This window comes from Seriola aureovittata, chromosome 9 (assembly GCF_021018895.1).
Source record: "Seriola aureovittata isolate HTS-2021-v1 ecotype China chromosome 9, ASM2101889v1, whole genome shotgun sequence".
NCBI classification, from domain to species: Eukaryota; Metazoa; Chordata; class Actinopteri; order Carangiformes; family Carangidae; genus Seriola; species Seriola aureovittata.
In genome coordinates, this window is record NC_079372.1 from 15,012,310 (window position 1) to 15,039,146 (window position 26,837).

Sequence of the window (26,837 nt, forward strand, 5' to 3'; positions counted from 1 at the left end):
AGCTGTGTAGTCAGGCTGGACTGTTCTTTTATGAAGCTGTGGGAACAGCCTCCACGTCCCCCCTCCCCCAAGCTCTAGATCTTGACCACGTAATCCCACCAGGGAGGATATGTGGGACTTGAGTTTGAGGCATCTTTGGCACTGGACCATGTTCATGTCATTTCCACAAACCTTTGTGGCCCCGCTGCCCTGGAGCATTAAGGAGGTCTACCAGGAGGAAGTGGCCTGATATGCTCCCTGTCTGTCTGAATACCCTCATTAAGTCTGTCTAAGACTCAGCCTAAAGGAGCTAGGCGGGTACTCTCCGCTCCTCCTGTGTTAGCCCAACATGGTCTAATAAGTAAACTAATGCGCTCCCGCAGGAAACCCGCCGAAACCTCTCCGTCTGGGGGTGGTCTGGCTACAGCAGCAGCTCTAAAACACGCTACGCGCAGGTTTTAAAATGTTCAACTTAACCAAGCTGCATTATGAGGATCTAATTAAGACTGTGTATTCTACAGTCTTGAGAAAAATGGGCTGGTTTTAGTGGTTGGGCAATAATGTGGAGAGCATGCTGCATTTTTACAGTCTCATGACATTCCTTCAATCTAATTCGAAGCAGGCATGGAATAGGGATCATAACATTGGACTCTTTGTTATATTTATTCGACCTGCGGCGTTAACAGGCCTGTTATTTGTCCTTCCCATATTTGCTTAGCCAGTTTTCACTTTTTCCTGTATGACTTTCACCTGCATTTAAGTCCATGTGACTCTGTTAGTTAACCTTTTGTGGGAATAATATGTTTTTTAAGATGCTATCTATGCACAAGAACGACATTAAACCTAACGCCATTCTCCTTGTTTCCACAGTCCTGCTCTAACGTGGAGTGCTGGTCGCTCCAGTGCAAAGTGGGTCTTCTGGAGAAAGGGACCACTGCTATCCTCAAAGTGCGCTCCCGCGTCTGGGCCGAGACCTTCATTGAGGTTTGTTGGAGATCATCCTTGCATTACAAACTCACTAGATATGTCCTGTTCATGAACACGTGTTCTCTCTGGAAGAGGGGAAAAGGCTGTGCACTATAGATGACTGTTTTCCCACCGGTGTCTGTGTATTTTTTCATGTCAGGATTTGGCAGGAAGTAAAAAGCCATTTTTCATTATAGCATCGAAAATAAAAAAGAAGAAAAAAAAGAAAACAGAGTTAAAACCTCAAATGTGTGGCTTAGCAAAGACAAATAGCTGCAGCTGTCAGTCTAACATATTCGTTTGTGTTGACTAGGCATCAGCATTGGTTGTGGATCAATTCTTAAGGCTACCAGTTTGTGGAGTCTCACATATTTGCCTCAACAAATGGGACGACAGTTGCTAACTGAGCATGCAGCTCGCTCCAGACTGGCTGTGCAGATTGCAGTTTCTACCAGTTTACATTACTGTCTTCCTTCCGTGTCTGAGATACACATACACTATTTATCACCCCCTGCATGCTGTAACACAAGGCATATGTGTGAATGTATTGAAAATTCATTATCTGGTAGTCACAGCTGCTCATGGGATAGGAATGCTGAGAGGATTTTCTTTGGCGAGATGCACCTGGTGTCTTTCGCCATCTAGTGCACATATAGGGAATTGCACCTTGCGCCGTTCGAATCTGATTGAGTAACTTGTGATGTTTCTTCCTTACAGAGGGCCTATAAGCATTACGTGCTGGAGTGCTTGGCCAGATACAGCGTGGAGAAGATGCCTTACGCCATCCTACCTAAACACTCACCCAGCGGATTCAAAAAGGTATTCAAGATCTTTATTCCAATTCAGAGGTATCATCTTCCCATTTGGTCAAACTGAAGCTGAAGACAAACTGTGCTGTCATCCTCAGGTGGTGACCCCAGTGGTGTGGAACAAGCCAGATATCGAGAACACGGTTCCCCTGTGGATCATCATCTTGGCCATTCTGGCTGGTTTACTGCTTCTGGCTTTACTCATCTACGTTCTGTACAAGGTCAGTGCTGCTGTGAAACAACGATTTTGGATTAAACTGATTGGGCCTGTGCACATTTTTATTTTACTTACTTACCTTACTTTTCTAAAAATATTGTCTTTTTTTTTTTGCAGTTTGACTTCTTCAAGCGATCTGTACCGTACGGCACTGCCATGGAGAAAGCACAATTAAAACCACAGGCTGCCTCTGAGGCCTAGATGAGCACCAGAGTTACCAGAACCGCAGTACCTGGCCATATGATTGCAACAGAGAAACACAATGGAACATGTAGAGTGGATCAGAGAGCAGTTGAAGGGTTAGACGAAAGAGAGAGACCACTGGAACTCCACTGTGCTGCACTAGAAGACAAAAAAAAAAAAAAAATCCAAAGAGCTTCAATCCAGATGAATGTTTTTTTTTTTTCTTTTTTAATTTATGTTTGTTGGCAGGTTGGGGAATGTTACCAGATAGAACTTTCATTTTTATGGATTCATGTGATGGAGAGTTCAGTAATACCCATTTCACTGCCTTATTATTGGTGCTAATGATCTGAAGTGTTCACGGCCTCTGATAGGATATGGCCACATGTAGCTTGTGCCAGGATCTGTGAATTACACTGCATGCTGAGGCCTGAAAGTTTTCTTCTGATATGTCCAGAACACATATTTTTATTGACAGAAGATCACTAAAACATCAACCAGTCCACAGCGAAGGCAATATTGCATGCCTGTTTGCTGAAACTAAATCTGTCCAAAAAGTCTGTTTTAAAAAAAATCTATATATATGTTTTTTTTTTTTTTTTTTTTTTTTTTTTATACATACATCCAGACCTGTCTGAGGTGTTCCCCTGGTTCTTGCCCATTGCATGCTAGGAATAGGGTCCAGCACCCCGCAACCCCGAACAGGATAAGCGGGTATTGAAAATGCTTGGATGGATGTTTCTCAACTGATGTTTCTCAACTGCCTCAGGATGGTGGACAGCGCTGGGTTGAGTTGTTTTTTTGCACTCAAAGGAAATCTACTGATATATTTCCAAAGACACCGAAGACTTGACTGATTGACCTTCCTTTGAGTTCTGATTTCTGACTCCTACTGATCACTTTGTTTAAATCCTGTTTGTTCTAGTTCAGAGTTACCAACGCTGGCATCGTCATTGTTGTGTAGTCGTCGACTGGGAATGGGACTGGAACCACCACAGACCTGTTGAAACCTCACGTTAGGCTTGAAGCAGTGTGGTGCTTCTGGCAAAGAAAAAAAAAAAAACAAAGAAAAAAAAAGAAAAACAGTGTTCTCCTGAAGAATATTTTTCTGCCTTTTACTCCCGCTCAGTTTGGGTTGAGCTCATACGGCATGGAGACCATTGGCAATCAAATGATACTTAAGAGCAAATGACAGAGTTAATGAACATCTTGAGCCAAAGACGTGACAATCAGCAATGTCCTTCACACTCGAGTGTGAAGGATCCATTTTCGGCTTACAGTTTGTGTTACTGTGAGATACTGTATTTTTGATTGTGTCGCCCATGTTTAGACAGAGACAAATCATCCCACTACCAAGAGGCTACAGGGACTGAACATGTAAATGCGTTGTGTTGGTATCTTTTATTTGTCGTGTACATAGATTTTATGTGCCTTAAATGTAAATACTTCATGTCTGTGGGTTAGACTTAGGGCTGCGTGTGCTTGCATGTATACATGTTTGACATCATGTATACATGCATTAGTGTGAATGGTGTATTTATGAATGTTTGTTTTTGTGTATGAATTGGTTATTACCTTTTCCCACTGCTTAGTGCTGTTTATCCCTTATCACCTCTGTAGCTTGAGATCGTTGAGGTTAAGCCATTCTGCATTACCATTGAACACGATAGCATGAATACAGCCAGTATTCTGGAAGACCTGTTTAACTTAAAATACTTATAACCTCAGTGGAAATTAAAAAAAAAAAAAAAAAAAAAAAAAAAAAAAAAAATCACTATAAGGCTACCGTCCAAATGTTAGCATCCTCCAGGATGTCTTGTACCTCTAACAAAGGGATAACAGCTTGGCACTGGGAACTCAATGTTGTTTGGAAGTGCAATATTTATATTCACTCTTTATTTTTTTTTAATATTACAGTGTTTTCTTTGGTTTTACGTTTTATTTGTGACCAGAACTTTGTGTATCAAAGTATGTGATAAGCACATAAATCCTTTGTGAGGTTCTGGCGTTTCACTTTCACCTGCTTTCTCACTAAGCATACTACAAGTGTGAAACTTTTTTTTTTTTTTTTTTTCTCGAGATGTACTCACCACTTGCTGGACCACTTTCCTGATCTTGCTGGTTTTATTTTTATATATATACCACAGACTGACACAGAAACACCACGACCACCAGAACATATCTTGAGTTGAACTTTGGCATGTTGACAGTTTGATAATTCATGTGCTCTGCTGTTGCACCTGTCCAAACACCACCATTATAGTAACCATATGTTTTACATTTGTTTGCCTCATTACACTCTTTTCTCATGGCCCCTCTTATTGGGTTGTGATTTACTATTTGCAAAATGGTCCACAAAAATCTCCATTTGATAATTGATTTAAATCCTTTTAACATTGTCCACGTGAAAATTCTTTACTGAACAGGTCGACCCATTATTTATAATGACAGGGGATCATTTTACTACTTCCTCCGTGGTTACATCAGGAGACGGCACTGGGTTTTTTTTTTTTTTCTTTTTACATGTCTCAGCCCATTTTCACTCTCCAGGACTTTTCAAAAAAGAAGTTGTACATATTTAAGACGAGGAGAGTATTGAATTCAAATGATAACTGATTTGTGAATTTTTCTCACCCCATATTGGGGAGAACATTTTTGTCAGGGGGGAGGGATGGAGGGAGGGAGGTCAGTTTTTACCTGTTACGGTTTGTACTTTAAATAAAATATTTCTCTTTTTACAAACTCTTGTGCTTTTATTAAATACACATAACTGAGAAAATAATTTATTTAGAAAACAGCATTGTATGAAATTATATGCATGTCAGTTGTCAAAAAAAAAAGATCAGATACAATACATTAGTTTTAATGTGAAAATACAAGTGCACAAAAAAACTGACCTTAAGTGAAAGTGATAGCTAAGATCTGTAGGTTGTGTTCTTATGGCCCTTATGAAACCACCAGTGTGGCTCTCCCACAGACAGCAGTAAAAATGTCACATAAATGAATCTTGACACCAAAGACGGCCATACTTTGCCAAACTGTACAAGTTGTAACATTGCCTTTGTGAGGGGATCAGTTTCCACTGTGGCACACACACCAGAAATGTTTACACACCAGTGTGCTGTAAGGCTTTGTGGATTTAAAAAAAAAAAAATGTCCCACAAGTTCAATTGATGGAGAATTGGTTTCTCTGTTTCAGGATTGGAGGTCATTACCGTGCACTCTGCACGTGTTCTCTCTCAGTACTGACCATGAATGTCAAAGCTCCTTGAAATAGTGGATTTCCACGGTACTCAACACCTCCAGAGGTCCATCATATTTAGAGAAGTGTGGAAGCTTTGTTCATCTCACTACAATCTGATCTCCGGGTTCAGATTTGTGCTACAGTTCTGCAGTTTCTGTTTTGTACATTTGCAGGTTGATGTAATTTAGCATTCTAATGTTCTTGATAGCTGTGTTAGCTTGCGCTGGCTGTCAATCACCTTCAGGTTCTGAATGTAGTGTCGGATGTTGCTGGGACTGCGCAGAGGGAGGGCGTGGTCTGAGTCTGGACGAAAGGAATAAATGGTGTTTTGACCCTGCATTTGTATTGCATTGGTGTGAAAACAAGGGGAAATGCAACAGTTTACTGATATGGTGGATGCAGCTTACATGTCGATATGCGAGCAGCATTCCCTTCCAGAAACATCCGATCTGCCAGACCCCTCTGCGGTGACGAAGGCACTGGAGGGGAGAAACACAAGTTGACTTCCTTGATACATCAAACACAAGCCTGACAACATCCATTTCCTTCAACATGCACGTGCGGTTGTTTGACGGAGACAGCATCTATAGTATGAAGAGTATATCCATGGCCACGGGAAGTAGTAGTACCCCCTAGTGGCGGGAGCATCATTTTTTTTGTATTATTGACATGACCAGTTACTCTGCCTCAGAATGACTTCTTACCTTGACACTAATCATTCTCACTCATCGTGCCTAAACCTAACCAATCCAACCAGTGAAGGCGATGATCGTTAGCCAATCAGAGGCAGTGTAGGGCGGGTTGTAAGTAGGATTCGTAAGTTTACAACCTGCTGCTGTAGCATTGATAGCTAATCAAAACACAAAATCACCATGGAGCTAAAAAACTCATAGTTATGTCTGTGCCTGCCCAACTCTGTGACCTCAACCGAGCGGACCTTCTCCACCTTGCATCTGCATGAAAACATGGTTAATCGATACCATGACCCCGAAAAGACTGACTCGCCTTTCCCTGATGAATGTCCACACTGACTCATCGGACATCAATTCCCTCATGAGAGACTTCATTTCCATAACACCTGAGCGCAAGGCCACATTTGGATTATTATAACCACTGGAGCACCTGGCCTGCAGCTCAAGGTAAGTTATTTGTTTTTAGCTGCCGCCGAGCAGTTTGATATTAAGTTTTTAACATTACACTGATATACCTTTGTTGAAAAAAAATGTGCATATTTGGATGTGTTCTTGTGTGCATTGTGCTTTTGGACATGTGTATTTGCAATGACCTGGCTGCTGTTGTTGTCATTGCTGCTTTTTGGTCTGTGTTGTGGGATTGTTGTAGGCCTATGTTGTATTAGTATGCGTTGTATTGAATGGGTTGGGGTAAAATGCTCCTCTACAGCACCCCCAACTTAAAACTTCTTCTCGTGGTCTTGGGTATATCCGTGCTGGTGCTGTGGGTCTCAGCTCAGATGGCTCACTTACCATAAGGTTGGCTTCTGCATCCTCGTACAATTTTCACTGTCTTGGCAATCATTCTCTGCGAGAGTGGGAGGGAAAGGAACCATGTCAGGTCAGTCTTGTACGGATGAGAATAACTGAGCTGAGCAACTTTCCAAAAACATTCCTCTGTCTTACCATCTTCTCAAAATTGACCAATTTTTCTACATAGTTTGGATTCCCTTCATGGATGAATGTCATGTCTGGGCATAGGCAGAAACAGAAAACATGTCAGTAATTACTCTCCTGGTGATTTAGACCAGGATGTCTATGGATTTGGACATGAAAATGAATTTACATGACACTGCTGGCATCTGTTACCTTTGAGCAGCAGAGGCATGAAGGGGATGTAAGGAGGACTGAGCTTGGCCACAGCCAGTCTGTAGGCCCTGTGGTTGCGTGAAGGATCCTGACATGGGTAGAAACACCATCATAACACTGTAGGTTACAGTACATAATTTACAGGAAATATTTCAACTAGTAGAAGAACAGTATGCTTGGGAACATTTATGAAAACCAACTGAAGTGAGAACATATAACGTAACTTACCATCAACCTCTCATAAGCACAGTAAATTCTTTTTGTCTTGCTGGGTATTCTCTGTAACAGACGAGCAAAAGGTTGTGTGAGTCATCCCCAAAGTTATTGTTCAGTAAATTATCATCATGACTTTTGTGTTCAGGGGTTTCTCACCTCCCAGGTCTTGTAAAGCCTCTGCACTGCGCTGTTACTCAAACCAAACATCACAGCGAAGAATGAATTAAGATTCTTCTGCTCCTTTAAGCTGTGAGAAAGAGGACACACGGCTGTATATAAGTAAGTTTCAGACAAAATGCTGTTGTTGAAGTGATTTTTAGAGGTTTTAAAAATAAGTTCAAACATTCAAACAAAACTACAGTCTCCAGTCATACTAGCAGCTCTCTGAGGCTGTAAGCTAAATGCTGTTATGTGACAATGCATACATCTAGATGTTTAGCAGGTATAATGTTTACTATGCTTTCCATCTTATTTTAATGTATTAGCATACTAACATTTGCTAATTAGCACTAAACAGAATGTACAGCTGAGGCTGATGGGAATGTCGTCTGTTTTGCAGGTTATCTGATCATAAACTAAAAATTCTGGACAAATTTAAAAAAAAAAAAAATTAGCTTATGATGCCACTAGATAGAAAGTTAAAGAATCATCAAAAATCATGTCTGTCCCAAGTGTCATGGCATCAAATTCTTATTGAGACATTTCCACAATATTCAACCTCATGATGGCGCTAGATGAAAAGTATGAGGATCACCAAAATCAGTAGGCTTCATTCTCTGAGCACCATCAATGTCTGTGCAAGATTTAATGGCACCCCATCCAAAAGATGTTATTTAGTCTGGACCACAGCGGTGGACTGACTGACGTACTTTCTGATCAAAACACGGCAGCTAACTCTTACACTGCAGCAATCTTGATGAACTTCTTAAGCAGAATGGCTCGTTTCGCCAGGTCCTCACAGAGGCACAGCTCAGTCACCACCCAGTGCTGCACCTCATTGAAGCGACGCACAAACCTCTCCAGGTTAGCTGTGATGGCACCGGGGAATTTATGACGCCCGAATATGTAGTGGACAAGTTCCACCTGGGGAGACGGGAAAACAATGAGTCACAAATAAATTGAGAGGCTTATTTTTACAGGTGACTTTTCATGAATGTGACTCGCTTCAGAAAACATGTGAAACATGCAGGAAGTGCTGCATCACAGGACCAGATGATCTGATGGCGCTGTCAGATAAAAAAAGCGTCAAGGAGTGTGACTCATTTCAGTCAAAGAGACACCCAGTCCAGTGTCAGCTTTGGCTGCACTTGTAATGACAGGCAATTGGAGTTGAGCTCTGTTGAGGCATGTTAATGTGTAAATTAGCAATTGTTCCTCCTTTGTTCCGTAGCAATTAGTTTATTATGCTGCGGTGAGTAAAATTTGTCATATATGCTGAGTCACCTCATGCATGGCAGTGAACAGCTCCCAGTCATAATTGGTGAGTTCATTTGCGAGGTCTTTGGAGCCCATCTGTTCAAGTACATCAGTTGTTCCTCGCTCTGGACCCTGCTGCTCCTTCAGAGGCATCTGAGAGGGAGAGAGAGAAAATTAGCAGGGAGAGGGTGTTGCTGTATGAATTCGATGTCTTTCTTCATGGGCAGGGAAGCTGCTTTGAACAAAGTATTCCTCACCAGTTGTTCCACTTGTTCGCTTGTGCAGATGAACAGTCTTTCATTGAGTCCAAGGGCGGTGTAGACTGCAGTGGCATCCAGCTTTAACTGAGCTCTTTCTGTGTGCATTTAATTTATCAACATTCATTTTCAGCATAATGAACTGGCAGTGAACTGCAGAAAATCTATAAAAACAACTCAGGCTCAATGGGAAGCTGAATTAATGCAGCTCTGAAGGATTTATTCTAACAATTGAAAGGATAAATATCTGCTATGCTCAAAAAAAAGTCATTGTTATGTGAAACCCACCTCCTGTGGAGTTCATTTTGACCAGGATGTGATCCCCGCCGGGTTTGACTATCGCTGACATCACATCCTGTACCGATGCGTTCACTGGGAGCATCAGAGTGAGAGGTTTGCTGTCCGGCCTGTAGATCTCATACAACACTGCACCGAGAGGGGACAGAAACTAAAATGTCAGGACATGCTGATTTGATGATTGATGACGTGAGTAAAGACATGTGGTCACATGTGTTACTCATAAACGACGCCCACAGATGCTGAACATCTGAGCTAATGAGAGGTATTCACTCTGTGCTGTAACATACTGCAGTGATATAGATCAAGAACCATGTACTGTGCAGCATGATTGCTTTGATTTGTCTGCTTTTGTTCCCGTGCCTTACTCACCTTTATCCTGTGCTCTGATTGGCTGTAACCTCCCTGCAGGCTCCTCACTGTTTAAAAACCAATCGAATGGCTGGCTCTGTCGATAGAGAGTGACTCGGCGATTGAGTGACATTAAACTGCAGCAACAAGTGTTTCCTCATTAAAATGTATAATATTAATATTTTGTTTCTGTGAAATTCTCACCCTGCTCATAGACTGATATCCATTCTCCAAACTGTCAGGTCATGAAAATATGAGAAAACAGTGTTATAGTATGAATTTTGCATATATAGAAGATACACTTGTAATTTATAATAAGAATATAATGCTATTATTTACACTTTTGTTCTCCTCCTTTCCCTAAATTGTTCTTTCAGCAGGCTGGACAGACGAAAATCACCTGCCCCTTCCTTCTTCAACCTCTGTTTCAGCCCAAACATGGAAATTAAAAAAGCAGGAACATTAAGAGAAATAAAATCTATACTCTTAAATTGCAATGTAAATATTCCAATTTCCACAAATTACACGAGGTGATTAAATCGAGCCAACAATCTCACCTCCAAAAAGTCCAAAGCAATAGGGTCTTCTTTCAGCAGAAGGCCATACAGCGCCACCCACTGGCCAACCAACTTCACTACCTTCTGCTTGGTGTTGAGAATGTAGGCAGCCTTCTCCTGATCTGAGCCCTCAGAGAGCTCTGCCTGGTAGGTGCAACGGAGGTTAAGGGGTGTAACATAACAATCTTTACAAACAGAGAATCTGAGACAATTACATGACAGTGTATTCCAGCAGAATATAGTTCACTGGCAAGAAAAACACTCTGTTCCCACTGTGGAACATTATAATCAACAACACAGCGGCAGAGGCAGTGTCAGTACACTTTATCACCGCCTGCATCATTACTGTTATCAGTATTATTGACCATCTCAGGATATTGGTGCTGTAGTGCAGGACACAGCTGGCTGGAGGGCATGAAGACTTTATAGGTGAGCAGGAAGTCAGTCACACAGGGATCTGCGGGGAGACAAACATCACAAAAACTCACGGTTAACTAACTAGTTGTCTAGGTCTAATTACGCTGAATCACTCAGTTAAACGAGTTAAAAGGCTCCTACCTGTGGCGTCATTTCCATTAGAATCCAACTTTACTCTTTCCAGTAGGTGTTCCAGGATTTTCTCAGGTGTTCCTGACATGACTGTGTACCTGCACAGAGCGTGACAGAAAGGGAGAGAATAGGAATTGATTTTTTTCTTTTTCATAACATTATTGCAGGCATAGTGCTTATTGGTAGTAATATTGGTAGGTTTTTCTACAGATAATAAATCTTGGCTGTTTGGTGGAGTGGAGAGAACAAGAGGAGAGGGTTGTGCTGTGCGTAGGTTTTCCATTCAAGAGAGAAATGAGGGAACGCCGACCTGAAGGGGAGGTCAGCATCAAGTTAATTCACTTTTATATTTGCTAAAACACTTCAAGACTGATAACGAGTCATTCACCGAGGCAGGGTTGAAGTCCACTTATTTTGTGGCTGTCAGATAACAGTCCATTAATGAGGGCTTAACCATATTTGACGAAAAAAAGGTCTGTATACTTGTCCCTGAATGTGTTATGATGACCAACGGCAGCGCTTGTGTTATTGGTGTGATATATTATCTGCTCACACCCATGTGAAGTGTCTTAATGATGCTTGTGAAGTGACTCTTTTGTCTCAGTGGTGAGAGTGTCAGAGTTTCTTACTTGCTGTTGTTTCCCGCTCCGCCTTGCTGGGCTGAGTTGGCGCTCTTCTCCAACACCAGCACGGATTTCCCATGCTCCTCCAGTCGCACTGTATTTGCCTCCACATCCTCGAATAACAAGCAAAACAGACATAGATGATGAGCCAGTCAAATACATTTTTAGCGTATTCGTGGATCTGAATCTGTGGTGAACACAGAGAAACAATCAATAGCTGTCATGTAGTCACACATGACCTTTCAAGTGCCATTGAGCCATGGTGCTGTAAATAGAGTAATTATGTAATCGGACACACCTTGAGGATGTGTATGAAATCCTGTTTATCAACGCGGAGGAAGTGGCAGTTGTCTTCTCTCAAGATAATGGTGGCAGCACGAGGTGCATCGTTCAGCAAAGCTAGCTGCCCAAAGTCCTCGCCCTCGTGTAGTGTAGTTACCAGCCCCTGTATGGACACAGTACTTTCAGCATTACAATATACATGGCAACAAGGTGTTTAATGAGTGATGATTCTGAGTTTTATTAGTTGCTTTTTTTTTTTCTAGTGTATGGATCTACCTTTCCACGTGTGATCACGTTTACAGAGCCTTTCCAGATGATGTACCACGAAGTGCCTTTGTCCCCCTGACTGAACACTACGTCACAAAAAAAGACAGAAAGAATAACCATCATATTGCATGACGATCAGATTTACAAGGCAACCTTCATACAATGGGCTTTATTATGTACGTATGACTTTCATCTTCAAGATTAGATGGAGTGAGAGATAACAAGAGCAAAAACAGACACATGATGAACTGATTGCTTCCGCTGACATAATGAATCCATAATGATATGAGCACATTAGAATGTTCCTAATGTTATATATAATTGGTGGCTCTAATAGACGGTATCTGAAAGGTGAGTTGTGCACAAGAGGATGTTCATAAGGCATTTTATGCACAATGAAACTGTGTGTGTCTCCTGTGTGTGTAGCATGGCTCTCCACCAATGTCACACTTACACACTGTTCCAGCCTTGGCATGTGATTCAAAGACCAGCACCGCTGCCAGCTCCTTACGCACCTACAGACACATCAGAGCAGGAAGTGAGACTGAAATGCATTGATAACTCCTGTTTCCAATATGTTATACTCCAGTGGTTGTTTCATCAAAGTAGTTTAAGAATGAGAGAGAACCAAGTGCATTGTTTGTCTGATTTTTTTCTGGTTATAAGTTACTGCTCCGATGACAAATCAACAAACATGCGAGAAAGATTATGGGGAACGTGTAGCATCTTTCATTCTAACTGGGCCTTGTATCAAATAAAATTTAGGATATACTGTTATCATCGAAGAAATCTTCTGAAAAAGATGCTATAATAAAAAGAAATGATGTAAAAATTTGACATATAGCGTCTTTAATCACAAGAACACAGATGTGCAGGCAGTAACGGTGACTGACCGAGGTGGAGAGATGAGCAGCAGCCTTGACATGGAGCAGCTCCTCGTAGATGACCTCCAGGTCCTCAGCACTCCTCTGACTGGGGCTAAAGACAAGGAAGGTAGAAGATACATTTAGAATTACCACCTGGCAGTTAGTGTCACCAGTTCAGTGTCCGACCGAATGTGACATGTGGTCACAATCTCCCCTTCTGTTCCTGAGTTATGGCATTGACTATTGGAAGGAACATTATGATGTCACAGTGAAGTTGACCTTTGACCTTTTGTATGTAAAATGTCATAGTTTTATCCTATGAGACACTTGTGTTAGCGTGTGAATTCTTAAGTTATTTGTAAATGATGCATCTGGCCATGACTATTACTGGTGCGGAGGCATTCTTAAAAACCTTGTTAAAATAATATAAAAGATCCAACCTTGACAAAATCCTATTCTACTGGTTCCTTTATAGTTTTTGTATGAAATTGGACTTAACTAATGAGGCCATACTACATATACAAGGGGTTTTCATGTGTAATAGCCATACGAAGGCTCAACATACTTACCATTTGCGTAGAATCATGGTGAGCAGAGCATCAGGACCCAGCTGAGACAGCAGCGACAGAGCCTCCTGCAGCTCGTCCTCTGAGTCCTTCTCATTTGTCATGTGGTTCAGGCCAAACTCAGAGTCTTGGAAGCGGTAGAACTGTGCATCCTTGTCATGGAAGTTCAACTCATGTTTCACTTAATCGAGGCACAACACAGAAGAGGAAACACATAACTAAGACTGTAGACATGCAGTGAGTTTTATGTAATCATTTTGATTACATAAAACTAAGTTATTTAACCTAAAGATACGTATTAGTAAAGGGGAACAAAAAAGGAAGTATGTTTTCTCTGCCGCCAAATGTGGTTTCTTGCCGGGAGCAGGTAGTGGTGATAGTCGCTTGACAAGAGCTTCAGCCATTTATGCATTTACAAGACAGGAAGTTATAATACGCCCTCTGAGCAGCGCTACGTCTTCAGGACAGACTAGAGGCTACAGTGGGTCGCTATCGGAAAGTGACGACACCGGTTGGGGCTAGCTGGTTAGCGTGCTAACTTCAGTAGAAGAACAGATGTGATAGAAACAAGAGTTAACATTGGTGTTGCTTTCCACCGCTGGAAACTCTTGGTGAGTAAAGGAATGAAGCTTGATGCTGAACTCGCAACGTTTTTTCTAGACTGGCAAGTAAACAGCTGTAGATGCTAATGCTAGCTATGCAGCATCAGCAAAACTTACAAATAGCTCCTTTTAGGTAGAAATTACTGCCATGTTTCAATTTCACAAAACTCCAGAGTGACAAGACAAATGGAAATAAATGCAAATCTATTCTGAGTGATGCAATTCATCTAATGATGAAGCATTTCTGTCATGATTGGAGTGGCCTCTTCCAGGAAGACAATGCCCCGTCCAAAGAGCGTAAATGGTTAGCGAACACTTGACTGAGTGAGGACACATTATGAAACAAATGCCTTGGCAGACGCAGCCACCAGATTTCAAGCTGCTCAAGCATCTCTGGTAAATTCTTGAGTGCTGCCTGAGACATTATAATCAGAATATTAAAAAAAAAAAAATTACCACAATATGACAGGACTTTTTTTTTGGAATTATTTTCACATACTTCCTCAGTCCATGCCAAGACATGACAAATATTATGTGAATATTTTCTGAAATGTGGCTACAGGACAATAGGTTTGTAATTAAAACTGTCTGGTATGATGAACAGGCAAGTAATTAAGGATTTGTACAATTCTTACCATGAACAAGGATTCCTTCGTCCACGAGGACCTGCCACATCCCAACTGCCTGACTTCTTGATTGGAGGCATTCGTTCTGTTTCATCAGCCAGTCAACAAGTTCTTTACCAGAACAACATTGTCTGTGAGAGAAATTCAACACACCAATTTTCCATGTCATTTGCAAAGACCATCACACTTTTATTATGAAAGACATCACAGCATCAGTGTCGGTACCTATATGTTTTGAGGTGATACTTTCTGTCCCGGATCAGACCGGGGTTCCTCTCGATCATGACACTATACACTGATCTGGCTGCCTTCACAACACGATCTGAAAGAAACTGGATAAACATGAAAAAAAAAGGTTATAAAGCAGTGAAACGATTGGTCTCTCTTCATTATCTTCCTATTACAAGAGTGAATGGACCATGTTGTTTTCCCTTTTTATGAAGTGACGAAGAAAACGTGTGAGAGAGGGCTGTGTACATAAAGAAGGAGGATATGCAACACAGGTCGCCTTGTTACTGAAACAGCCGACTTGTTTTAATGGCAGAAAGATGTGTGTGTGAGTGTGTGAGAGGGAAATTGATGCAGACAAGTTTCTTTGCATTTCCCCCTCAGCATGGAGATCATGTGTGATGGCATGTACGTCAACAGCGTGAGTGGAGATTTCTGTAGGTGTCAGTTAGTGTGGTGTGTGTGTGTGTTTGTGTGTGTTTGTGTGTGTTTGTGGGGGTAGCAGGGAGGCGAGAATGTGTTAAAAACTCTCCCACACCTCGTCTAGTTTCCAGCCTCTTTAGCTCACCCACCGGCAGGCACGCAGTGACAACAAACTTTCACTTTCTGACCACCCTCAAAGTGTTTCCTTTGAACTACTCTCAATTCTTTTCCCCCCTCACACACACACACACACACACACACACACACATATACACTACTCACTCGGGTCAGGTCTAAAACCAAAAAAGACTGCAGACGGGTGCAAAACCTGTCAGCCACTGATGCAGAAGCGAGGGTTATATAACAAGAATGTGCTTTGTTTGTTGCTGTAATGTGGCTGTCCTATTTCAGGCCATTTCATGCTTTATGCTCCGCTTCTGTTTTGAAAACAAATTGGATCTAACTACCCCCCAACGATATTTACCGTCTTAGTGATTGACAAAGATATTGATTGACAGAAATATTTTGCTCCTCCTCATTACACTCCCCCTCTTCTCTTCCTTCTCCTGCACCCAGTCTTGTGATTCCACGAGTGACTCAAACGCCTGTTTGTTCTTTGGATTTTCCTCGAGGTTCTGCTGTTTGCCCAAGGTGGTGGTCTTGAGATACAAACAGAACCCAGCACTGACCGTTTTCCTATATTCTTTATTGTCAAGTGGAGGAGTGGCAATGTAAGGAAACCAGTGACAGGAACTACTTGCACCCGTTGCATTCTGTAGTCTCCTGCAACTCGCGATGTAAAGACCTTGCTGACCTTTGATCAATCTAGTGACCCCCACGCCTCGATGACGCCAACACGACCTCTGCTCTTTCACCTGGACCTACTTCACACAGGCATGCTTATTAAATTGTAGGACTGTGACCGAGCACTGCGAGTACCACATACTTCAACCTATCATTCCCACATCGGCCGGTTCCCAGACCTGACATCAACAGAGTAAATGTGCCCCGAGGCGTCTGCTGTGCCCCACTGAGTTATGTTGTCTAGAGGTCACAAGTATTCCCAGGGGCCTTTTTTCCCCCTTGGGACTCCCATGGTCACAGTCTCAGACATGTCAACTCCAAAACTTGTTTTCTAGACGAGTCATTTTTCCATTACCTAACTCAGTCCTCACAAAGCCATATCAAAAGCCATATTTCACTGAGGGGCTTGGCTTTCACTGGGAACCCTGACAGTCATGTAAACATCCAGAAAACTTGGTTTTTATTTTTTCTACTTCTGACTGTAATTCAATTCAGAGCTACAATAACTCTCTGTGGTGGATTCTGTGTTGTTTATTGTCTGCATGTAGGCGACCTAAACTCTAGGAACTATAACCCACAGGTAATCGTTCCAACTGAGTTAAGTTACAGAGCAAACACCCTTCCCACAGGTGCGCCAGTCAATGACACAAAGTACAATACACGTTCAGCGAGTGTGGAGCGGCTGACACTGATGAATGGGCCATGTGTGAGGCTTGACAGGCAGCCATAACCCATTTTATGACATGGGTTTATTCAACTGTTGAGCTCATTTTACAGCAACGAGCCTACATTTAAAAACCTGACAACTGATTCAAAGTATATAATCAACTTGATGTCAACTGTATACGGCCATATATTCTTTACCTACAGAACAGCTGCTATACAGCCCGTACAGTCTGCTCAAACACTTGTCAGCAGGGCAGATGCTCACTATCACACAGCAGTGATACATTCAAGTGGTTGTAATTGTCACACACACAATTAAGTTATATATTAATGTGCAGAATTCTTTTTAACTTTCATTCTGGTGTTTTCATCCTTTGGTTTTCCTGCTTTTGTTTTGTCGGGTGAAGTACAGTGTAGGTTTCCTCTGTAGGCGAGACATCTCTCTGTCTCTCACTCTCTCTGTGACCTCGGTGACCTCGTGGGCTCATCTGTAGTGAGGGGCAGCTACAGATGAACACAGCTGAAAGGGAGCTTAATGCAGCTCCGTGCACTGCAGATACCTGACTTTTTCCCCCCTTCACCACACTTCTGACGGTTGTCAGATCTTTAAAGCTGTACCTATTGATTTTTCTTGTGAACTTACACCCCAGAGCTGCACTGAATGTGAACGGGAAAGCAGAGAAGAAACGCATTTTACGACTGTTCACAACCTTTGTATCCAATTACAGATTTACATTACAAACTTTTCTAGTAGTTGCCTGGAACATGTCAAACTTTTATGACATAAATGAAAAATGTATTTTTACATGCAATCTAAATCAGTGGTTGTTAAGCTTGTGATCAAGTATGGTGAGTTCCTCTTCACTGCGTGCAGGTCTAAAGAGGAAAAAATGCATCTTTTCGCTCATAACGTTGGAGGATAATCAAAGAGAGTTTATTAAAAACAATCTGTCTTGTACAGCCATACCACAATGTATGATGCTCATTAGCGACTTTTAGGGTCTGGAGCCAACACTTGCTTGGCAACCAAACAAAGCTCTGAGAAGTTAGCAGCACCTGCGTCCTGCAGACCCGATTACTCTACTTCCTCTCTCCACCAGCACAAAAGAAAATACACAGCCATTGATTCTTTAGGGGTTGAAATGTGCTCACTCATTCTTCCCCTTGCTTTCTCTCGCTATCTACTTCTTCTGTCTGAGGGGAAACAACATTCACTCTCCCACCCCTCCTGTTTGAAAGGTTCTCTCCTTGGCATGCTGATGAACGGGTCGAGATAACGCGGTGTGAGGGGCCTGGGCTGGCTGAGCTATAGGGCTCAGGAGGGTCAATTAACTGTGAACCCTGGAGCGCCCTTTAGACTCCTTGTGACTGCACGCCCTGCTAGGAATGTGTTTTTTTTTTAAGACTCGCTTGAGTAGTAATGCAGGATATTATAACAACAAAAGAACAAGTTCAGCAGTTTGAGGAGGATGCAAGCACTGCAACTCTAAATGATTGCAGAGGTCATTGCTGCTTCAGAGCCACCAGGAGAGGGAAAAATCCAGGCTGGTTACAGCTTAAAGACTCACATCAAGGTCAAAGCTTACCAGTGTTAATTACTGTGAACAGCTAATTAGCGCAGCGACAGATTTAGGGGTTGAGAAGCCTGATTTATGCTTACAAACCTGATTATGACACTGTCACGGAGGTCTTGAATAAAAAATGACAAAAGGATATCACATGACTTATTATGAGGAGCTAAATCATAATTAACCCTGAAGAACAAAGCTCATAGAAAATCTCATTTATCATTGAAGGTTTCAATTATGTTGCAGGAGAAGATCCGTGTTTGCTTAAGAGCCGATGATGACTTTCCTCTGACACCGTGTCTCTTCTGGTGTTCAGCAGGAGTTTTAAAAACACCAGTGAGAACATTGGATTACGGCTAGCTGTAGGGAGGCGATGTACCAAAAACACAGCACACCACACCATGGGCATACGCACCTGCTTCATAGTGTCCTTCGAATCCAAGGCCTCTGGCAGGGGAGTCTGGGAGAAACAGAAAGAGAGACGTTATCACAACCGAGCCATTCCTGCATATCTAAAATTAAAGCCGATAACTTGCTTTTCCACAGGAACTAGCGGGACTGGTCATTAACGATAATGTTGTTGCGGTAGGACCAAATAAACAGATATAACCAAGCTGGACTCTCCAGATAGAAAGAATCATTATTTTCTTTTCATTGGGATGAAGGTCAACACAAATACATTATCTCAACCTGTGCTGTGTTACCATTGTCTCCAACGTAGTGTGGGTGGGTGTCAAGTGTGTGTAATGAAGTGGGAGGAAAAGAGAGCGTAGACATGAGCAGAGGAAAGTACATAGCCCTGTTGCCACGCGTTTTGTTAAGTGAAAAGGTTGCTTTTAACAACAGACCATCCTTTCTTATGAAAAAGGCTTTTGAAAATCCCAACCGTTGAAAAGTTAAATGTGGCTGCCGCAGTTGCCACAGATACAGTTTTATCACATTATATTTCAGGAGACTCCGTTACTCCCTTCCCTCCCTTACAAGTGTGAGATCAGCACAAACTTAAACCCCCCCCCCCCCAAAAAAAAAACCTGCTGGCATGTACAAATATGCAACATTCTCATGCCTGTACTTCGGTCCAAGTTGCACTTCCTCTTTGTTGCTTGGATTTTATGTTTTTATGATCCTCTTGTAGCTGTGTACTTTTATTCCCAAGGCAACTGCTTCTAGGGAACATAATTCAGAAACGTTTCAGGAGAGCTTTTCTAAGACGATTATAAATATAAAATATCTCTCTCCAGATCTGGTAGCTCCTAGTTGCAAGGACAAAATATTTATTGAGACAGGATATGGGTTTCCTTCTTTATGCGTGCATTCATGCAATGTGTGAATAGCTTCCAAAAAAATGTAAAAATATGTACAAGCAAACACATAGCATGGCTGACACTGGTGGATACGACAGCTGACTGTATTGATCAGGAACTGATAGCCACTATAAACTGTCCCCAGTCCCTCTGCAGACAGACTTTATGGTATGTATATTTTGTCTGGCCCGCTGTGCAGCAGCTACGTCACATGATCGTTGCCTGAATGGCACATTGCCAGTAGTTTTAACCTACTCATAAAAAAAACCTCTTTAACTCCCACTGTAAATCTGTTACTGTGGGTGAAGAGCTACAAGAAACATGTAACTAAAGCATTTTTTTTTACTGATTTTGTTTGCAATTAAAGGATAATCAAACAATATGTACCACATAGTTTTATCAGTTATGACTCAACCAAAATGACATCTGTGCCCCCTGAGTTCACAAAAGATGTGGAAAAACCTGTGTGCTTCCAGGTTCTGTGGACAGAAAGACACAATTAGGAACCTATATCAATGTGAGGTATTTGGTTCTGCTTTGTGTCCATGTCTCAGCGCTGGTATGCAAGAGCAGGAAGGAGAGGAGGGACGATGCCATGGCATCTCCTAATGATGACAGCAGAATGAGCTCAGTTTTGCCCCTGTTAGAGGTATCCGACTGTAGGAGCCCAGAGAAGGCATTAGCTAGTGCCTCAGAGCCAGTTTAATTGGGCTCATTGTTGATATAATACAACAATGGACAGATAGACTGGCAACCATTCTGGGAAAAAACTGAACTCTGCAACTCCCTGCAACACGTAAAGCCGAGCCTGAGTCGTACTTTACAGTTAGGGTTAGGGTTAACCCATCTTGTTCATAAGGCAGATCGCACTGCCTTTGTTCCAGTATAGTACAAACAATGTTCCCACACACAACCATGTGTGTGATGTCAAGTTAATGTGTTTCTTCATTTTATGCTGCTTTACACTTAAACTAACAACACACACTAATTCCTAATCTTTTTAAAGTGGCGTTTCTCTGTTATCATATAGAAGATAACCTGAATAAACACAAACTCACTTGGTTCAGTCACTATAAGTTCAGCTACTCTAATCACATTTAAGAATATGTGCAGCATGTTTCATTAAATGATTATTTAATTCAGAAAAAACTGTCAAACTGGCATTAAGCGGGATCCAAAACATAATTGTCAGTTATTTACTGGGGGATTGCTCTTTTGAGCTACTCCATATGACATCGATATTTGGCTGGTAACAGCAGAACGTTCAGGATACAGTCAGTGGTGATTTACAGTCATCTTTGACCTATTGATGCTTAAAAGTCAAGTAAATTTAGAAGCTAAAGAGCCTCGCTGCTGCTCTGTGTCTTCCTGTGACCTGGAAACAAAACCACCTCCCCTTTGTGGATTCTTCTACAAACCCTTCTGTAAACCGAGCCAGGCTGTTGTAGTGAAGGTGAACAATAAACAATACACTATTTATAACCGGAGTTTAATAAAAGAAAAAAAGCTCTGTTCATTTTTACCTTCCTGCGTCCCCACCACCAGAGCTGCGACAACAATAGTGGAAGACATTCTTTAAATATCTGCAAACTGCTATTTGTGAGGGAAAACGGTGTCATATGGTGGAGGTGAGAGGAAGTGAGATTCATTAAGCCTCATTCTTAAACACAGTGAATAATAGTATCACTATCACTTTCTTCACCTGTCTGACTTTTTGCTGAGTTATAGCTCTAAAATGTATACGATGCAATTTCCTCCTATAATAGATGGGGGTTGTCACTTAAACAAAAACTAGGGCTTGTAAGCCACCGTGTATCACGAACCTTAACAACTAGAAATCTGCGCATTAAATTCCGATTATACTAGTCTTTCAGAGCAGTGAATAATACACCGATATTCTGATTAATGCTCAACATAAATGAAAAGCAAGTGACATCTAGTGTATGTTCAACATTTGCCAAGTCATTACATGAATAGCCTATGAAAACAGACTGAACTCCCCCTCTCTCTCTCACACCACGTCTGTGATGATGATCAAAAATAATGGTGGTGCATTATCATCATCACTCTCATCTCTTCTTCTTCTCATCATCATCATCATCATCATCATCATCATCATCATCATCATCATCATCATCATCTGACAGTGCCACCTGACAGCAGCCTGTACTACCAACTCTCTGAAGTCCACATGAAAGCAGAATAACATACCCAGCTGATGCCTCGTATGGTCGGCGTTTCCACCGAGTAGCGGTCCGGGAACACTTGATAATTGTGACTCCGAAACAGATGCATCTTTTTCTTAGATTACAACGAGCAACTTTCCCTGTCAGAAGATCCGCACACGGAGCCGGCAGCACCTCCAGACATTATCCACAGCCCAGCACATCGACCCGACGTGAACCCAGCTCGTTAATGGAAAACGACGACGCGACACCGCAGCAGTCTCGGTTCAAGACTCAGCATTTTGTCTGAACCCCCCCCTCCACCCAAACCAAAAAAAAACCAAAACAACAAAACATCCAGTTCCTCCTGCATCCAAACCCAGACCTGCCCTGACGCGTGTGCCTCAGTGAGGACGGGCTGTGTGATAATGCTCAGCACAGGCGCACTTTGTTGCTAAGTTGCGTGTGTGTGTGCGCGTGCGTGCGTGCGTGCTCTTTGGCTTTGGCAAGGAACCACATGGAGTCATCTGAGAGACGGCTTCCTCTGGCATTTTTACCATCTAATTAATGGCGTTTGAGCTATTAAGCTCGACACACATGAACTCCGTGTGTGTGTGTGTGTGTGTGTGTGTGTGTGTGTGTGTGTGTGTGAGTGTTAGAGTGTGGGCAGGTGTAGTTTTTACACTACACTTTTTCTTAAATGTTAGCAAACCGTAAAATGTGATTTGTCAATTTAAGCAGGATCATAGATTTCGCTGATGGCGCTGATGCAGTGAATAAAGTTGACAAAATCTTGACTCAACTGCACTGTGGTGAGCAAAATCCCGTTTTTAAAACACTTCATCACTGTGTTTGTTTTTCTCTCACATCCCCATAGCTGGGTTTAATCTGATGACAATCTCAATGAAACCACACAAACACACACAGCGGGCTCACTACCTGCTCATGAGACTGGGTCAAGGGTATTTAAGGAGGCAAAAATGTTCCATGTACCAATGTTCCAGGCATTGTATGGTCTAGTTTGTTCAGTGCAGTAGTTCAGAGCAGCAGAACTCTCTCTCACACACACTCACACACACTCTCACACACACACACACACACACACACACACACACACACACACACACACACACACACACACACACACACACACACACACACACACACTTATCAGGTTGTCCAGCTGTCTGGCTCAACCGGGTCTGTGGGCACATGGAGGTGCAGATAAACTGCTTCAAGGGCAGAAAGCAGTTTGGGTCGGAGAACAACACTTGATGACTCTCATCAGCTGTTTTGTCCACCTCCGGTTTGCAGTCCGAGCGCAGGTGTTTTACCTTTGCACAGGTGTTAAACCTTTACATACCCATTACTGATTTATGGATCCATAAAACTCAAAACGAACTGCTGTATATTGTTGCAACGGGTCTATTGTAACGCTCAGCTGTGGACGCAGCTCGCTGTGTTGCTATAACCTCATCTTTTTCTATGTCATTACTGACTTAATTTCCTCCGTGGGATAGCAGCAGGTGACTTACTTCTCCATGCTCTGGTGTGCAGCGTCTTGGTGGAGAACACATGGATTTGACCAAGTTCTCCATAGAGACGTTGGTTTGACTTGTATCTGTAAAACATGGAGAAACAGGGGGGTAATTAGTTTCTTTAACAGCCTGCAAAAGAAACAGTAATTCTAATACGCATAGCAAATAGATATAAATCTGTCAAACAAGGACAAGGGAACCCTCTATTTAAAGTGATTGCCCATGAACTTCTAGTCATAACTGGATCATGGTCAACTGTGTCTTGCAGGCTGGATACGTTATGTAAGACTTGTTTAAATCCCTGCTATTGTTCCAATGTGGGGCTGCCCTTCCTGTACTGACCTCAGTGACTGAGTCAGTTCACCATGGCTTTCCACAAGACACACACAGACAAGAACCTCTATTCTATTATGCTTTCCATGCTTTGGTTTGCTTGTTCTTCCGGCTGGAAAGATGTAGGAGGGCAATGTAAGGAGGCAAAGTGTCGCTCCTGTGTGTTAAACTCTGTTTTAGTCATTACAGTTCTCAGTTGGTGTGTGTGTTGAGTATGCTGCCCTCCCTGTACTCTGAAGCTGCTGCGAAGCATATCTTCTGCCAGCTCTCTGAAAAAACAAACAATGACTTCTTACCAAGTTTGGCCCTCCATGGAGTCATGAGGATGCTCCAATCCGAGCTGTCCCAATAAGCCAGTATTAAAAGTGAGAAAGCGATCAAACCAAATGGAAAATACTGTTTTAAGTGCGGCCGATTAGTTGTGTGACTCTGTCTCTTCTAAATGCCTCACAGGGACGCTACGCTGCCAAATTAAGAATGTTCACAATGAAGGAAGCCAGTTTTGCTTCTTATGACCTCCTCGGGGAATGTAAACACGATAGTTTTGCTGATAAGAAAGAGCACATTGCTCTTTTGATAGTATCTGACAAAATGATTATCTTGTGTGCACAGCAGCACATCACTGAGGAACAGGTGACTGTTTTCGACAGATTATGTTTCAAATGTAAAAATCTTCGGCCACACTAAAGGAGCAAACTTCAAGAGTGGGTAATTGCTTTGTGGCCATGGGACTGAAATGAAAGCTCATTAATTGTCTGATGACCGTGTTTTCGGGTTCAGGGCGTATCGTACAGTCGTGAAGCTGTCAAGAAATTCAATTTGCTGAAACCTTGAACTGTTGAGTGAAACAGGTCCCAGGTCATTTTGCGTTGTGAAAGGCTTCTCGTCACATGCCTGTCTGGCATTTTGAAAATAAATGGCGCCCTCTATTGAGAACTCAGACGCCCTGCAATCTGCGTTCATAAATACATGTAAACCTCAGTCAAACTTTCTCATAAGTCCTATAGAAAATCATTAGACCAAGAAATTTATAAGAGTTTAATAGTTTTAGTGATGAATCTGAATGCACTATTTTATTACACAAGTAAACTAATAATGTTTTTGTGTGTTGTTTGTGTCTGTTTCTGTCTGTCTCTGTCTCTCTGTATTTATTTATGTGAGTGTGTATTTAGATCCTCCGGGAATGGGAGTGGGATTTCCTGCAACACATCTACGCCCATGGAATGTGCACTTTGCCAACTGTCTGGTGGCACACACACACACACACACACACACACACACACACACACACACACACACACACACACACACACACACACACACACACACACACACACACACACACACACACACACACACCCCTTTTCCTTCCTCTCCCCTGACCAGTTAGCAGTGACAGGGAGAAATGTATTGTATCTGTTTGACCTCATGGTCAAATGAGGAATCCAGCAAGAAAGTGAAGCAGATTATTTTTGATAAACCTCACAAAACCTCCTTCTTGTCAACATCCCTCTAACACATCTGCCTCCCGCTGCCTACAGTCACATGGTGACATTTAGCAACGTGAGTTAGTCATGAATACTAAAGAACTCCAAATAACTTGGACATATCACTCAGCGAATAAATAACTTGAATTGTCTTGAAGAACTGTGATGAAAAATATATAGATATGTTTATATCATAAAATCTTGCCACACATATGATAATACATTTGCTGGCATACCATATAAAAATAAAGTCAATTTTTCATCTGAAGATATAAATATTTATAAAATGATATAATAAACCTATTAAATGTCAGTATAATACATTATTCTGAAGTGATCAGTCACTCACCACTGGCACGTTCTTATGAGATTCTTCAGTCTGATGGATTCCACGATTTTCTTCTTCCTTTTTCAGCCTTTGCTCCTTTCATATGTCCGAGGATGATTTCTCCCTCAGTCCAGTTTCTGTGAGTTGTGGGGAGTGTTGCTGGACACGGCTTCCTGTATCTTTCTGATTGGTCATGAGGAGAGCGCCCCAGGGCATAGGCTGAGTACAGCAGTGAGAGACACAGCAATGTGTATGTGCGAGTGTGTGAAGACTGGATCCATAAAGACGCAACGCAGCTGCACAGTCTTTGGTTTGCTGTAATTTGCTTTCACTTCACAGCTGTGAGTTAAATGCTGCGGTTTTCAACTGTGACTGCAGCACAGCTATGAGGCGACCACAGGAAAACTTTGAAGCTCAGCTTGAGAGTAGAGATTTCAATGCTCTACATTATGTGTGTTATTGCTTGATTTATAGTAGATCTGTAAAGCAGTGCTTGGAACAAATTATAATATTTTGCTTTAATGTTTCCGGCATGGAGAGTCACTTCTTGTTTGACCCCATGGGTCGTATTTTTATGTGAATATCTCCTTTGTAGATGCATCTTTAATATGGCATTTTATTTTTGCCTTTCAAATTGTGCATTTTGTTTAATATTTGTAAACTATTACTCTCTTTATTCCTTTCTAACTGACAGTTTGGATTAACACAATGTTCATGTGCTCAAAGGAAATGCTTTTATGTAAAGCGTGACCTTCTGACTGTATAAATTTATACAACAGCTTTGTTTACAGTGTTTTAAAAGTCAAACCCAATGACCTCAAACATACAGACAGGGTCATGAAGAATTACCTTCAGAGACACGAAGAACAAAGTCTGGCGCCGACAGAGTCCTGCTCTCAACATCACAGTCAGCCTGGGATGACATGAGGAGACAGAATACACAGAGACAGACTAAATCCACAGAAGAGCTGTGGCAAGTTCTCCAAGATGCTTGGAACAACCTACCTGCACCTGCTATCTTGAAGAACTATGCACAAGTTATTTGATTTAGCCCTAGTTTTTTTTTTTTTTTTTTAGTTTAGTGAGCTTTGTATGGAGTTGGATGATGAAAAAAAAAAACTGTTACTGGATTTGTTTTTTGAAAGCATTCCCACCTTACATTTAGTGCCTGAAATAGTACTTTACATATTTTAAACCAAATCACCAAATTATTATAATAGCTTTGGTACCACAGGTCTAAAATTGCAGTTTCGTTTTTCTCCACTAGGGGCGATATTATGTTTAGTCGGGGGTTTCCTCA

The 26,837-nt window shown here is 41.9% G+C and overlaps 2 protein-coding genes across 5 annotated transcripts in view; one reads left to right on the top strand and one right to left on the bottom strand.

The window, feature by feature from the left end:
- Window positions 1-3,237, top strand: part of itga5 (integrin, alpha 5 (fibronectin receptor, alpha polypeptide)) — a 33,184-nt gene extending 29,947 nt beyond the window's left edge. The window contains exons 27-30 of the mRNA XM_056386076.1: window positions 850-963; window positions 1,663-1,764; window positions 1,853-1,975; window positions 2,089-3,237. Coding sequence (XP_056242051.1) covers window positions 850-963; window positions 1,663-1,764; window positions 1,853-1,975; window positions 2,089-2,172 — 423 coding nt within the window. The 3' untranslated portion in view covers window positions 2,173-3,237. The remainder of the gene's footprint in view (window positions 1-849; window positions 964-1,662; window positions 1,765-1,852; window positions 1,976-2,088) is intronic.
- Window positions 3,238-4,921: 1,684 nt separating this feature from the next.
- On the bottom strand, window positions 4,922-25,606 carry rapgef3 (Rap guanine nucleotide exchange factor (GEF) 3). 4 transcript variants are annotated; one of them, XM_056386079.1, is made up of 28 exons: window positions 25,559-25,606; window positions 23,387-23,472; window positions 18,798-18,842; window positions 14,919-15,025; window positions 14,703-14,824; window positions 13,469-13,646; window positions 12,927-13,011; window positions 12,488-12,548; window positions 12,043-12,119; window positions 11,783-11,929; window positions 11,491-11,597; window positions 10,871-10,959; window positions 10,678-10,769; window positions 10,313-10,456; window positions 10,095-10,177; window positions 9,960-9,990; window positions 9,777-9,852; window positions 9,396-9,533; window positions 9,108-9,205; window positions 8,878-9,003; window positions 8,336-8,517; window positions 7,591-7,681; window positions 7,447-7,497; window positions 7,219-7,306; window positions 7,036-7,100; window positions 6,883-6,937; window positions 5,806-5,877; window positions 4,922-5,701 (listed from the first exon to the last, which is right to left on the bottom strand). In XM_056386079.1, the coding sequence occupies exons 2-28, from the start codon at window positions 23,447-23,449 to the stop codon at window positions 5,583-5,585; spliced, it is 2,592 nt and encodes an 863-aa protein (XP_056242054.1). In that variant the 5' UTR covers window positions 23,450-23,472; window positions 25,559-25,606; the 3' UTR covers window positions 4,922-5,582. The 4 variants fall into 4 exon arrangements, 3 of the variants coding, with proteins under 3 accessions (XP_056242054.1, XP_056242052.1, XP_056242053.1); XM_056386077.1 differs by lacking the exon at window positions 25,559-25,606 and adding an exon at window positions 24,019-24,174; XM_056386078.1 differs by lacking the exons at window positions 23,387-23,472; window positions 25,559-25,606 and adding an exon at window positions 21,898-22,271.
- Between the last annotated feature and the right edge of the window lie 1,231 nt (window positions 25,607-26,837).